Source organism: Sarcophilus harrisii, chromosome 1 (assembly GCF_902635505.1).
Source record: "Sarcophilus harrisii chromosome 1, mSarHar1.11, whole genome shotgun sequence".
NCBI lineage: Eukaryota > Metazoa > Chordata > Mammalia > Dasyuromorphia > Dasyuridae > Sarcophilus > Sarcophilus harrisii.
The window spans coordinates 254,094,096-254,109,482 of record NC_045426.1 but is presented as its reverse complement, the minus strand read 5'-3'; the positions used below and the strand labels follow the sequence as shown (position 1 = coordinate 254,109,482).

The 15,387-nt window shown below is 36.6% G+C and overlaps 1 protein-coding gene across 1 annotated transcript in view; it reads right to left on the bottom strand.

The window, feature by feature from the left end:
* The window catches only part of DHRS7B (dehydrogenase/reductase 7B), a 70,715-nt gene that overhangs the window by 12,706 nt on the left and 42,622 nt on the right, over window positions 1–15,387 (bottom strand). Inside the window, exons 4-6 of the mRNA XM_031940401.1 lie at window positions 8,664–8,874; window positions 4,524–4,616; window positions 2,834–2,986 (exon numbers count right to left, since the gene is read on the bottom strand). Of these exons, the coding sequence (XP_031796261.1) occupies window positions 2,834–2,986; window positions 4,524–4,616; window positions 8,664–8,874 (457 nt within the window). The remainder of the gene's footprint in view (window positions 1–2,833; window positions 2,987–4,523; window positions 4,617–8,663; window positions 8,875–15,387) is intronic.

Genomic DNA, 15,387 nt, shown 5'->3' with positions numbered 1-15,387 from the left:
TTTTTCTTTTCTTTCTTTCTTTCTTTCTTTCTTTCTTTCTTTCTTTCTTTCTTTCTTTCTTTCTTTCTCTCTTTCTCTCTTTCTCTCTTTTTCTCTTTTTCTCTTTCTCTCTTTCTTTCTTTCTTTCTCTTTACAACATTAACAATTGCCAAACCTCTTGTTCCAATTTTTCACCTCTTACCCCAACTTCCTCCCCCAAATGGCAGGATGACTAGTAGATGTTAAATATATTAAAATATAAATTAGATACACAATAAGTATACATGACCAAACCGTTATTTTGCTGTACAAAAAGAATCAGACTCTGAAATATTGTACAATTAGCTTGTGAAGGAAATCAAAAATGCAGGTGGGCAAAAATATAGGGATTTCCTCCACTTTTTCTAATCCTTACTCATAAATATGACTACTCCATTGTGGGTCCTCCCTGCTTTTCAATTGTACTACATATTGTAACATTTTTCTCACTGCTGTTCCTGCTTCAAATTTCCACTTTCCAATTCATTCTTTTTTATATTACTTCCAACATTATCTTTCTAAAACATGGGTTTTGTTACATAAACTCCTTACTTTGAGTGGCTTCTTACTATTCATAAGAGAAAATACAAACTTTGCAACCTGGTATTTAACAAACTGGATTCAACCTATCTTCTAGTCTCATTTCATTTTGCTTTCCTAATGAGCTCTATTTTTCAGCCTCCTCCTATTATTGCTGCTGCTATTCCCTATCTCATTTTAATTTCTCCTACCTCTGTAAATTTGCATACACTACTCACCAGATCTGGCAGAGATTATCCCATATCTCTAGCTACTGAAATCTTTCTCTTCCTTTCAGGGTCAGTCCAAAAACCACCATATCTTCTATGAAGCCTTGCCTAACTCCCCAGCTCAAAGTGATCTCTCTCTTTTCCTCTTTTTTCCCAGAGCATTTTGTCTAGACACTTCCTCTTTCCCCTCATCAGCTTTGAGTCATATTTACTTGTGTCCATATCACATTCTTTTCCTGGGTCCTTGAGGCTAGGAACTGTGGTGTTTTTCAGCTTTACACACCCTCACTAAAATACTGAGCAAGTTTATACCAACAAATACATATTTGCTCAATTGTAGGAGAATGTGAGACAATATGTCAGGAGCTGCCAAAACAGGAAGTCAAACTAAGCAGAAGTGTCTGAGGTCTTGTAGACCTAGACAAACACACAAAAGAGAAGGTGGATACTACAGGCCTAATAGACATATGTAGTTCAGAATCACCAAGAGGCACAGCTGTGCAGAGTTTAAACTCTGACCCTGAGTCAGAGGCTGTTTGGTTTCAGTCCTGCTATCTACTTCCTGCTAAAAGTGAATAGGAGCTGAGGTGTTGCTCTTAACAAAAAAAAAAAAGATGAAAAAGGAAAAAAAAAAAGAAAAAGCTTTAAGGTCTGAAAAATTTTTTTGTTCTTGCAAGGGATGCCAGAATTATTTCCAACAATTTGTAATTTCTGTATCAGCAGCAGATTCAGAGGAAGCCATTTGCTATGACAACATGGAAGTTCTCTTTCATTTCCCTAGCATAAAAGAAAAAACAATGGGAAAGATAATGCAGAATGTTGGAGGGGATGTGGGAAAACAGGGACACTAATACATTGCTGGTGGAATTATGAATACATCCAACCATTTGGAGAGCAATTTGGAACCATGCTCAAAAAGTTATCAAACTGTGCATACCCTTTGATCCAGCAGTGTTACTACTGGGGTTTATATCCCAAAGAAATCATAAAGAAGGGCAAGTACCTGTATGTGCAAGAATGTTTGTGGCAGCCCTTTTTGTAGTGGCCAGAAACTGGAAACTGAGTAGATGCCCATCAATTGGAGAATGGCTGAATAAATTGCGGTATGTGAATATTATGGAATATTATTGTTCGGTAAGAAATGACCAAAAGGATGATTTCAGAGAGGCCTGGAGAGACTTACACAAATTGATGTTGAATGAAACGAACAGGGCCAGGAGATTATTATATACTTCAACAAAATACTATATGATAATTCTGATGGACCTGGCTATCTTCAGCAATGAGATGAACCAAATCAATTCCAATGGAGCAGTAATGAACTGAACCAGCTACACCCAGCGAAAGAACTCTGGGAGAGGACTAAGAACCATTACATTGAATTCCCAATCCCTATATTTTTGCCTGCCTGCATTTTGGATTTCCTTTACAGGCTAATTGTACAATATTTCAGAGTCTGATTCTTTTTGTACAGCAAAATAATGGTTTGGCCATGTATACTTATTGTGTATCTAATTTATACTTTAATATATTTAACATCTACTGGTCATCCTGCCATCTAGGGGAGTGGGTGGGGGAAAGGAGGGGAAAAATTGGAACAAAAGGTTTGGCAATTGTCAATGCTGTAAAATTACGCATGCATATAACTTGTAAATAAAAAGCTATTAAAAAAAAAAAAAAAAAACAATGCTACCTTTAAGGTCATGTCAATTTACAGATTAAGTAAACTTAGTTTTAATTATTCTCATGCCATATCTGAAGGAAGTTTGGAGACTTTTCATATCAGAGCTTACCAGGTCCTCAGGCACCAAAGGGGCCCTTGTCTAGAGTAAGTATATCTGATATCATACTGCTTAAATCTGACTAGTCAGGAATCACAAGCTCTTGCTGAAGAACTAGGGAAGTGATTCAAGACCTGTCAGAGTTAGTATCTAAGAATTCATCCTGGGATTTTTTCATTCTGGCGAACTGAGAAAAAAGAATTTCATAGTCAAAGGAAGTAGCACTCTGATTTCACACACCTACAGCCATCCCTATCAGCACAGGAAAATTTATTTGTTCCTCACCTCCATATTTGGATCCATCTGCAGTTAGAGCATTGAGGGAGAGATTGGTCTGGATATAGCCAGGGCAGATTACAGTCACATCAATTTCATGCTGTTGCATCTCTGCCCGCAGACAGTCAAAGAATGCTTGAGTTGCATGCTTGGAGGCTGCATCTGCAAAAGATGGTCACATAAGGAACACACAAAGGGAAGGAAACACTGACTCTAAAACAGATAATGTAATTTTCCCCCCCTGAGGCAACTGGGGTTAAGTGACTTGTCCAGGGTCACACAGCCATAAAGTGTTAAGTGTCTGAAGCCAGATTTGAACTCAGATCCTCCTGACTTCAGGGCTGGTGCTCTATCTACTACACCAACTAGCTGCCCCAATAACTTTATTCTTTATGCAACTCATTTTGCAAACTTTTTTCTCTGGTAAATTTTCATTTTAGAAATGTTGCAGAAATTGCTTAGCTGCTAAGAAATGTGCCCATCTCAGTTTCTGAACTGAAGTGCACTGTTCCAAGGATACTGAGGAAGAATGTGGTATCCGCTAAACTGGACAAATATCCCAAAATATAGTTTTTATGCATATAAATGAGGGATTCTTAACTGAATTTCACAGTTCTCTAAAATATAGTATTCTGAGCCTTTAAGGAAAAAAAGGGTTATTTATCAGCCAGGAAAAGATTTAAAATGGCTATAAAACTAAGGAAAGTTCAGAGAAAACCAAATGAAGGAAGTTAAACAGTTATTTCATTCATTGTGCTCAGATCAGTTTTTGGATGAGTTCTTTTCAGAGGAAGACAACATGGTTAAACTTGGGCTGAATTTAAAAACTTATTCCCTTTCTGAGCTTGGGGCACCATCTATCTAGATCAGTTTACTTGTCTATAAAATGAAGGAGCCGGGCTAGGAGACCTTTAAATTGCCCTCCAGAGCTAGATCTGTACAGCTAAAAATGACATGATCTGGAGTTTCCAAGGGGTATGAGCTGGATTGATGATAAGGGATTTGCTCCTATCATCAGTGATTCTATAAATTCAGTCTAGTCTTAAGGATTCTTGAGGGACTGGCTTACTTTAGGGCTTTTCAAAGATCTGGATTATTTTTCAGCAAGCTCCAAGTGCCAAACCAAAATTAGACACCAAGGCAACACAACAAATGTAACCTGTATTCTGCTAAGGGATTTCAGAACTAATTTGGGTTCCCTATCCTTGGCCCTAGGATTTTTCTATAGTTCTTATAGGTTTTATAGGCCTGCAGAGTCCTAGTAGATAGCATCCCCCTAGTCAATTCCAAACTAATCTCGAGAGATGGCAATCTATTCTGATTCAATTCTGTATTAAGTGAACATAAAACTAGAGGAATATGGTAAAAATGAAAATCCATCAAAATTAAATGACCTACGTTTTGAGAGAACTTAGAAAGTAGCTTGGTACTTCCATGCCAATGGGGAATTAGAATAGTGGATAAAAGGAGAAAGATACTTATTTTTTATCACATTTCCAATTCAGACTTTTCTGGATATATCATGCTACTGAATTTCATATTTCTTCCATTAAATATTTATAACCTTCATTTTAAATATTTCTTCAAGAATGTTCATTACTATTCTTTGCTTTTCCTTTAGTTGATAGGTTCACAGGTTGGAAGCATGCAGCTCTTTGAACAAGACTTGGATTTCAATAAAGAATTTGAGGTAACTTACATGCAGATCTGAAAGGAATACTGATTTTGCCCTGAATGCTGCTAATTACAACGATGTGACCTTGTTTCTTCGCTATCATGGAGGGTAGAATTGCTAAAAAAGAGAAAAAAGTTTAGGATCACACGATCATAGCAGTTAAAAAACAAAAGAGTTCACAAAAATAAATCCATTATACTAAACAGATACAGCTCACCAGAGGATTTCTATAGTCTTAATTGGGCTCTTACTGTAGCAAGGCAATCTTTTTAGACCTCTCTAATCTATTCATCCTTTCATTTACTGAGGGCCATTTGTTTCTTCTCTTCCCCTCCTCCCCCCAAGTATGCAATAATCTTTATTTCCTCCACCACAGAAAGTGTTTAAGATACAAAGGAATGCCACCCCACCTGAGACACCATGAACAAATACATAAGCATGAATCATTTACATAAGGTACTAAAGACATTTAGGTGCCTTTCTAAAGATAACTATTTGTGGTACTGCTGCATAAATACTTCACATCTATCTCAGACCAGCATCATCTGAATAACTCACAGAAATGTAATGGAAAGTTAGCTGGATCAGGATATACTGGTCTCTCATGGCATAGTTTTTTTAAATCTTTCATCTGTGGTTCACCTCTTCCTGATATTACACATTATTGAGAAATTCTCTCTTTGAGAGGCCAGAGTCAGATTCTTAAATCAAGGAACTCTAAAAACTGGAAACTCTTGAATTTATGGTTATCCATCAGGTATATCCACACCCTCTCTATTTTCATTCCCAGGATTACTAGTCTCTGACCAATGCTCATGTAATATGAACATTAAGGTTCTACTCTCTCAGTACTATATTTCCTCTCGGGTCTTCAGAATACACAGAAGGATTTGAGGGTGTCTCCTCCACTGATGTTAGCTCAATCCCCCACCACAATCCCTGGATTTTAAGGGGAATAACTTTCAATGACTAAAACCCCTATTCCATTCAACCACTTAATACTGGGTAATTTCTAATAGGATATTTATTTCAAAGATACACACTCCATTCAATTCCTTATCTGGATGTGGACAGCATTTTCCATCATGGAACTGTCTTGGATCATTGTATTGCTGAGAATCCTTACCATTCTACCTTGGTCAGTAGAGGGTGGTATGGGAAGAAAAATAAAGCTTGAAAGTTACTTCAATTACTACATATCATTGGCCCTGCCAAGTTCATGGCCAAAGTTGTAATCAATGAATGAGCCCTTTTGCTAATACAAAGACAGCTCACTGGGCATCAGAGCAGCATTGGTTTGTAAATATGGACTAGATTCTGATTTCCAGACTGGAATCACTTGTTCTTTAAAACCATCATGGTCAGAGATTCATGTGCCAAGCCCATCTATTGTGTGAGATGGCAGTAGGAAGGCATTGTATGTAAAACTTTCTACCTTGGTTGATGGCCATTTGCTTCAAATTCTTTTAAACCTCCACAAGCCTCTGCCCCTCCCCACCCCCTTAGTTGAGTACTTTGCCTCATACTTCATCAAAAGAAACTGAGGCTATTTAACATCTCTATCTGTTTCCTCATCTCATATCCCTAAAATCATCCTGCACTATCTTCTCTGATAGTGTCCAAGGCCAAACCCTCTATACACAACCTAAATCCCATCCCAAATTCTCTAGCACATTTCCCCTTTCACTTATGTACAAATTAGTTCCTTTCTAGTTTTCCGTGTTCCCCCTTCCTTTAAAACAAAACAAAACAAAACAAAATCATCTTAATTTAATCTGACAATTTTTGCTATCTAAATGTCATTTTATATCTGCTCTCACCAATGCCTAAACTTCTTGGGAGAGCCACCACTTCTCTCATTGAATTCTATAATCTATAATCTAGTTTCCAACTTCATTATTTAACTAAAACTGCTCTCCAAAGTTAATAGTTGACAAGTTTAATTGGCCTTGATACCCTTTCTTTATTTCTCTGTAGCCTTGGATACTGTTTATCAATTTCTCTTGGAAAATCTTTCCTCTCTAAATTGCAGGTGATTCCCAAATCCTAATCCAGACCTAATCTCTCTCCTGAGCTTCAGTCTCATATTACTGCTTTGAGATCTTGAACTGGTCTAAAAATGTCCAAAAACAGAACTCATGTTTCTTACCAAATTCCTTTTCCCAATTTCCTTATTACTATCAATCCGTCAACAAATATTTGTTAAAAACCTACTATGTGACAGGCACTACACTAAGCACTGGGAATACAAAAAAAGAGGCAAAAGATAGTCCCAGCTCTCAAGGAGTTCATGATCTCTTCGGGAAGATACATATATATATATATATATAAACAACCTGTATACAGGCTGACAACTTTAGTATCATCCTTGACTTCTCACTCATATCCCAAAAATTTAATCTGTTGCCAAGTCTTGTTTCTACCTTCACAACATCTCTTATATCCCCTTCTTGCCATTAACACAAATGCCATCTTGGTAGATCACTGCAATAGCTTTCTGGTTTGTCTCCCCCCTCTCAATTCATCCTCTACTCAGCTGCCAAAATGATCTTTCTATAAAGGTCATGTCTGACTATATCGATCCCACTCCTCTCAATTAACTCCAGTGGCTCCCCATTACCCCCAAGGTAATAAAGCCCTTCACCACCTTACCTCTCCCTCTTCTTACACTTTGTTCACTGCCACATACGTTGTAATCCAGTGACACTGGCATTCCTGCTATTTCTTGAACTGAATATTTCATTTTCCAACAGTGTCATTTCTTAGGCTGTTACCCAGGTCTGGAATCTTCTGCCTCTCAGCTTAGCTAGCTTCCTTTAAGACAGTTTCCATCTTCTGCAGGTGGCCTTTCACTAACCACCCACTCCCTGCTTACTCCTTAAGGGAAGTCAAATTTATAGAACATACTTGTGGAAAAATAGTGATAATATTTTTGAAGTTAGTACAGCTGTGTCTCCCAAATAATATGTTGTCTACCATGAGCTTGGTTTTCTCCCTGATAACATTCCTAAAATAATATTTTGTTTTGACCTCTGATATGCAAAAAGGCCACCTCCAAGTGGCTGCCCAAAAGCAGAGTTATAAGAACTCTCACTTTCAAAGAGTATTTCAGAGCACACTTTCCCTCTATAATATGCCCTTCCTGCTGAATAGAGCCATGTTTCCATGTTCCTCACAAAGTACTGTCCTCATGTGAGCTATATTCTGTTAGTATACATGTGTGAGTTAAAATGTTACCTTTTCTTCTTTTTCCTTCTCTCTCTTCCCCATTGCTTGAAATAAAACTTGCAATGAACTAATTTCTACTGTTTTATGTGTTATTCTCAGCTTTTGAACTCTTTAGGGAGTTGTTTTCCCCAAAATATCTGGCTGACCCATGGATTTTTCCTTACATATAAACTGGATCATTTGACAAAGAATTAATTTATTTACAACTTGCACCTACAGGGGGAGTATGACACTGTGAACCAGTTATAGAAAACAAGAATCAATAGAGGACTCCTTTATGCCAGATCTATCACGAATCAATTGCTGAAAATAACATGGAAAACAATGGAAATCAAGTCAACGCAAAGCTTTATAACAAGCAATGGGAAAGAGACAGAAGGGGACAGAAGGAAAAAGAGGAAATTCTTATAATGGTCTCAAGACCACCAAACTAATCTCATAACAATGGTTTTTATGTAAAGATTCTATGAGCAATAGAATCTTTTGCTCATAAAAGGCCCAAAGAAAACAGATATTCAATGAAGAAATGAATGAATGACAACTTTAAATGGTAAATTCAATGCCCCTTTGTCTCCTCCCCCGAAATGAAATTAACAGCAAGCACAACTCAAATGAAAAACTGTGCTTGCTAAGTTCTCTCATGAGAAGTGTTATTGGGGCAAGAAAACCCTAATTCATGTCCCAAAGGAAATTTTGATCAAAAATTCACACTGAATAGGAAAACAGTAGCATGGAACTAAAATCTGGGAATGTATCATGAGATGAAGCTATAAACTAGATGTAGCAAAATTTGGATAAATTAAATAACCAGTAATCAAACTATTATGAAAATAAACAATGGGATGGGTAAGAAAGGAAAACAATAGAGGGTGACTGAATAAGGGGCCAAGTTAAGAAAACATTTCTCTATTTAAAAGAAATCCATTGTCATTGTACCTTTTGTTAAGGCAACAGGACCAAAGTAGTTTGTCTCCATCACTTTTTTGTCCACCTCCAGGGCAGTATCCATTATTGTACCTCGATAGCTGATCCCTGCATTATTGATTAATATGTCCACATAACCAGTGTATTGTAGGATTTCATTCGCTGCAGGGACTATAGTGTCAGAATCAGCAAGGTCAAAGACTACAATATGAGGTCTGTGTGTCTGGATTTGAAAAACAAAACGGTAACATAATTCAATTTCTGAACAAGAATCATTCGATCAACATATTCATGTTTTGCAGGGCTATGGGAAACCAGAAAGAATCAAACATTTTGACAACTCCAAATGTGGTCAATCTGATCTTTGACTGGAAAGTTACCTAGGATCCCAGAATTTTAAGATCTAGCATAAAATTGCCAGGTTATCTTCATGCCTTTCAAAGCATTCTTTTCATGGAACACCAACGTGGTATGAGCAGCTTTCAGTTTGATTCAAATTGTCTTCCAAAGGCTGTAATATCAGGAATGTAGCGGTGAACTCAAGATATTTAATTACTAGTCTATCTTGCAAGTATACTGGCCATTCTGAAATAATCGAGATCTGTTAATTATAATAGGAACAGTATTCAAACCCATTTTGTCATTAAGAACTTATTACGGAGTAACTAGGTGGTGCAGTGGATACAGTACCAGCCCTGTAGTCAGAAGGACCTGAGTTCAAATCTGACCTCAGACATTTAACACTTCCTAGCTATGTGACCCTGAGCAAATCATTTAACCCCAATTGCCTCAGCAAAAAAATAAAATAACACTGAAAACAATTATTTTCAATATTATATATCATTATACCAAGCCTCAAGGAAATTAGATATGTGAAAATAAAAAATAATCAAAGATATATGGAAGATATAATTAATATTTCATATTTTTTTTCCTTAAAAGGGGAATTTTTAATTATGTTCATCATATTCTGAAACTACTTAGGAGATGAAAAGCTAACTACTAATAATGTCAACTTTTACTTAGAGACTCAAGTTATGGATTATCTAGGGTCTTGGTTGTTACAACTCTCCCTTTAGTACAGGTTGTCTACCTTTTGACCACAGTCATCATCTCTTCCACTGAAAAAAATGGCATAAGGAAAAAAAATGGAACTCATGTACATTGATTTTATTATGGTAAGTAACTGATGAAAACTGTTATAAGAAAAGCTTGAAACTTAAGGATGACAGTGCTCTTTTCAAAAGGTGTCTTCTGTTTCTTTGGCTATTTGAGAGCTGGGTATAATATACTAGGGCTATAAAGATATGTATGACCTAAGCCAAGGTATGTTTTGCACTATACCTGTCTAAAAGGCAGAAATCAGATCTGTGTAACTCCTTTTGTATAATGAGCAAACACTACACACTATAGGTACTTAAAAGTTGTTGATGACAATGAAGATGATGATAAAAAGACCGACACTGGTTGTAACCAGCGTATTTCTATATGTAGTGGATGATTCAAAAAAGTATAGAATATGAACAGGAGGGATGGGAAGTAACTTTATTTTGCTGAAGCACAGAATAGGTTAGGCATTAGCATGAAATTAGCCCACATCAGTAGGGTAGCAGATTGTCAAGGGGTTTTATAACGTCAGTCCAAGGAGTTTGGACTTTAAAGGATTGCATTGACCAATGACATAATCTGGTTTAAGCAAAGAGTAATCTGGAACTAGTATAGGATGGTTTGTTAGGGAAAAGACAAGATATGAGGAAATGAAGTGGGAAGCTATTGTGATAAGTCTATGTGTGGTAATGTGGGCCTGTAATGGGATAATGCCAGCAGAAAGGTTCTGACTATTATTGAAAGATATTCTCTAAGTAGAACTGACAGAACTTGGTAATTGATTAGATGTAGGAAGGGAAGGGAAAGAGGTAATTAAAGAAAATGCTGAAGTTTCAAGCATATGTGACTACCTTTAGCAGAAAGAGAAGTAAGAAGAAAGAATAGAACTGGGGAGAAAGATAATAAGTTCATACAATAATATTAATAACAATATGGATTGTTTATGCAACAAGGTACGATGTGGGAGGAAACCAAAACAAAAAAAAACTTTGCATAACATAAACTATTAAGATATTACACAAGGTGTAGGATGCTGAAACAATACATTTAACAACATTTTTTGACTAGGCAAATTCAACAAATACATAATGAAGGTCTACTATAAACAATGCAGTTTTAAGTATTGGGAGAAAGGCAAAGATGAATAAAAGATCTTTGCTTTCAAGGTGGTACTCCTTCCTCTAAAACACTCCTTTCCAAGAGCCTCCCAGACTAAATACCCAAACCAGTGGAAAATGACCAGTCATGCTTCAGACATGACTTGCCTTCTTTCCTTCAACTCTTCCTTCTCCACTAATTCTAGAACTGTGAATCATGATCAAATCAACTCTGCCACAGTTCTTGGCTGCTGTCAATCTACTGACAGATATTCCCCCATTACTCTTATATGCTTATTGTTTTTCCCATTAGAATATAAACTCTTTGAGGGCCAGGACAGTCATTGTATCCCCAGCATTAAACTACAGGGTGGTACTTTGTATGTGTTTATTAATGATTTTTCATTCATTGAAGAAGCTTACAAATTACAAGGTGCAATGATATTTTCAAATAACTACAATACAAAATAGAATATGAAAGGTCTGTACATTAAAGACCTTCTCCTAATTCTCAATGTGACATGGAAGTCTCTATGGATTCCAAAAGCAGATAGCAAACAGTAAACAAAAAAGATAAAGTAGAAGCTTTCTAGCATTGGAAGGAAAGAAAGAAAGAAGGAAGGGAGGAAGGGAGGGTGAAAGGAAGGAAGGAAGGAAATTTTTTATTAACTCTCTGTGCCAAGAACTGTATCAAGCATTTTATAAATATCTCATTTGATCCATTTAACAACTGTGGAAGACTGCTACTATTATCTATCCCTATGTTAATGGATGAAGAAAGAGGCAGACAAAGGTTAAGTGCCTTCCCAGGGTAATATAGCTAGTAATCAAGGCTGGATTTAAACTCAGGTCTTCCTGATTTTAGGTCCAGATTTTTATCTTCTATGCCACCCACAAGAAATTCAAGCATAGTCTAGACACACAATCTATATTTTGGGAGAACAGATTTCAAAGGGATCATAAAAAGGATAAAAAGTATCCCAGAACTTAAAATTCCTTAGGGGAACTAAGTCCAGAAAAAAATGGAAATTTCTCAAGAATGAAATTTTGAAGAAACAAGAGAAGTAATTGATAAGATAGAAAAAGGGTTTTTTTTTCTTTCTTTCTTTCTTTTTTTGTAAAAGCTCTTTATTTTCAAAACATATACATAGAGGCAGTTAGATGGCACAGTGGATAGAGCACTGGCCTTGAAGTCAGGAGGACCCGAATTCAAATCCAGTGTCAGACACGTAACACTTCCAAGCTGTGTGACCCTGGGCAAGTCACTTAACCCCAATTGCTTCAGCAAAAAACAAAACCATATGCATAGATAATTTTCAACATTTACTCTTGCAAAATTTTGTGTTCCAAAAATTTTTTCTCCCTCCCTTCCCCCAGCCTCGTCCCCTAGAAGCAATCCAATATATGTTAAACATGTGCAATTCTATATATATTTCCACAATTATCATATGCTGCACAAATCAGTTCAAAAGGAAAAAAAATGAGAAAAAGCAAAATGCAAACAAACAACAACAAAAAAGTGAAAATACTATGTTGTGATCCATACTCAGTCCCCACAATTCTGTCTTTGGGTGCAGATGGTCCTCTCCATCAAAAGTTTATTGGAACTGGCCTGAATTACCTCACTGTTAAAAAGAGCCATGCCCATCAGAATCAATCATCATATGATCTTGCTGTTGCTGTGTACAATGTTCTCTTGTTTCTACTCACTTTACTCAGCATCAGTTCGTGTAAGTGTCTCCAACTCTCTCTGAAATCATCCTGTTGGTCATTTCTTACAGAACAATAATATTCCATAACATTCATATACCATAACTTATTCAGTCATTCCCCAACTGATGGGCATCCACTCAGTTTCCAATAAGGAGAGTTTTCTAATGAAACCAATGTGAAGACAAAACTCATACCAACATAGATGAAAAAAAGAGAAAAAAACATTAAGAAAAGGAATGGGGAGTTCTCAAAACAAAGAAATCCAAGTTATAAATAACCATATGAAAAATCATTAAAATTAGAGAAATGACAATTAAAACAAACCTGGGGTTCCAACTGACACTTAATGGATTAGGCAATGTGACAAAAAAAGAAAAAAATGATTACTGTTGGAAGTTTCCAGAAGATAGGCAAACTAATGCTCTGTTGGTAGAGCTAAAAATTGATCCATTTATTCTGTTTCATCATGTTGGATCTTTTCCCCTTGTTTTCCAATATTGATTCATAAATGCCTGAATTTGTTTACTAAATCTAGATATATTTTTTTCAATTACAAATATTTTCCCTGTTAATTTATCTACTTTTGTTCAACGTCTTTGAATTTTCTTCTAAGATCTTTAATAATTTTAATCTCCCTTCCCCCCTATCCCCTCTACCCCAATTTCCTCCTGCTCTTCACTTTCTGACTCTGTTCCCCTTGATAGTGATTTCCTTGAGGGCTAGATCTCAGAATCTCAGTCTCCGGTGCTGGACAATTCAGTTTACCCAGCCAAGACCTCTGCCCCAAGTGAACTGACCCCAGATGAATGGTGTGCAGTTTCCTTTAAGCTCAGTGGAACATTGAAAGCTTTCCACTTACACACAGTGTCCCGTCCTGTAAACATATGCTGCTCCCTCTGTTCCTCAGTTTTTTGGCCACCATGCTCATGCTCTGGGTTGTCCATCCTGGCATTAGCAGAACTTCTGGGCTGTGCTACACAGCTATCTGCTCCACACCAGCAGTTCAGAGTTCTATAGTGCTGGTGCTATTGGGTTATAGCCTTCAATATATACTTTTGCTGCTCAAAGACTGCTGGTTAGCTGCTGCTGCCTGAGTAATTTCCACAGCTGAAACTAGGACTCCATGGCATTGGAAAGAGGAAGGAGGACTGGGAAAGGAGTGAGATTTCATTTGGACCCACTTGTTGGGTCTGTGGGTTGGTAATAGGGACTCAGGGAGGATTAGCGCTCTGATATGAATCCTCCTTTGGTGTCCATCTGATGAATCCTACTCTCACCTGTGACACCAAGAAACTATAAAATGCACAGTGACCACATTCTAGAAAACTGTCATGGCAGATAGGATAAACAAGACTGAGGGGTAACTGAGAAGTTCAGATCTGTCGGTGAGTGAGGGGATGTCTACCCAAAGTTTGTGAAACAGGCAGATGCCAACAATTTGTTCCAAGTCATGTTGTCAAAGACACCAAGGTCATCCGCTGCATCCCTGATGATTACTTAATTTTTGTCCTGCCACTGGACTTTGTTGACTTAGGTAGGAAGAGAGAGAGAAAGGCTGATGACTTTGTGCAACTCTCTTAAGTCCAATTCACACACAAGACATTACCCTGTGATGTCACTGATGCTTTTTAAAAATGAAAGACAAACAACAGTGCTGAAAGTGCTCAGGATCCAGTAAGTCTCAGTTCATGGATTTTTTGTTTGTTTTTTAAAATCCTTTTGGATTCTGAGTATTCTAAAGCATGAGGATAGCTGAAGTTATTCAGCTTTGGAACATTATTTCTGTTTTGGAGATATTTGAGAGGTTATAGGGATCAGAGAAAATATGTAGTCTTCCATCTTGTTGTTCATGTCATCCAGAAGCCACTTGATCCAGCTATTCTAGACAGCAATTTGGAACTATACTCACATAAAGAATTACTAAATTGTATATATCTATTGACCCAGCATTATCACTACTATGGGTTTATATCCCAAAGAGATAAAAGAAAAAGGAAAAGAACTCATGTAAAAATGTTTATAGTAGCTTTTTTGTTGTAGCAAAAAAATTAGAAATAAAGGGAAGATTCCCATTAATTGAGGAATGACTAAACAAATTATGGTATTTGGATGAAATGGAATTACAATTAGATCAAGATTGGTGTAAACAGTGAATCTCCTGAAGTGGTTGCATCACTTGAATTTGTATTTTTTACTGCATGTGTCCATTGGGCTGAAACCAATGACCATGTTTTACAAAATTAATTTTGAATAGTGTAAATTCTAATACATACAACCACTTTGGATGATTATTACTTGCACTAATCATGACCTAGCTGTATTATTGTGCCATAAGGAATGAGGAAAGGAATAGTTTCAGGGAAACAGAGGAAAAACTTATATGAAGGGATGCAGAGAGATGAATGAGAAGAACAATTTATACGACAATAGCAGCACTATAATGACAACTTCCATTGAAAGACTCCAGAAGAGCAATAATGAAGCATACCACTGACCAGATAGGTGTGAGAGATTTAATGTGCAGAATGAGACACATGTTTTTGGATACAGCAAAAATAAGGATTTGCAAATGTGAGTATTTGACTCTGCTTATTTGTTAAAAAGATTATATTTTTCTTTTTATTTGGAAGAGGATAGAGGAATAACGATGAGGAAGGAAAGAAAGAAAAGTGGGTTACAGAAACATTTTTTAAAAGAAGAGAACAGTAGGGACTACAAAATAAAATATGAATAAGCAGAGCAACTCTAAAAGTAACATGTTGAATTTATTAAATACTTTTTAAGAGAAGCAAACTATATACAATAAATAGTTTGACATG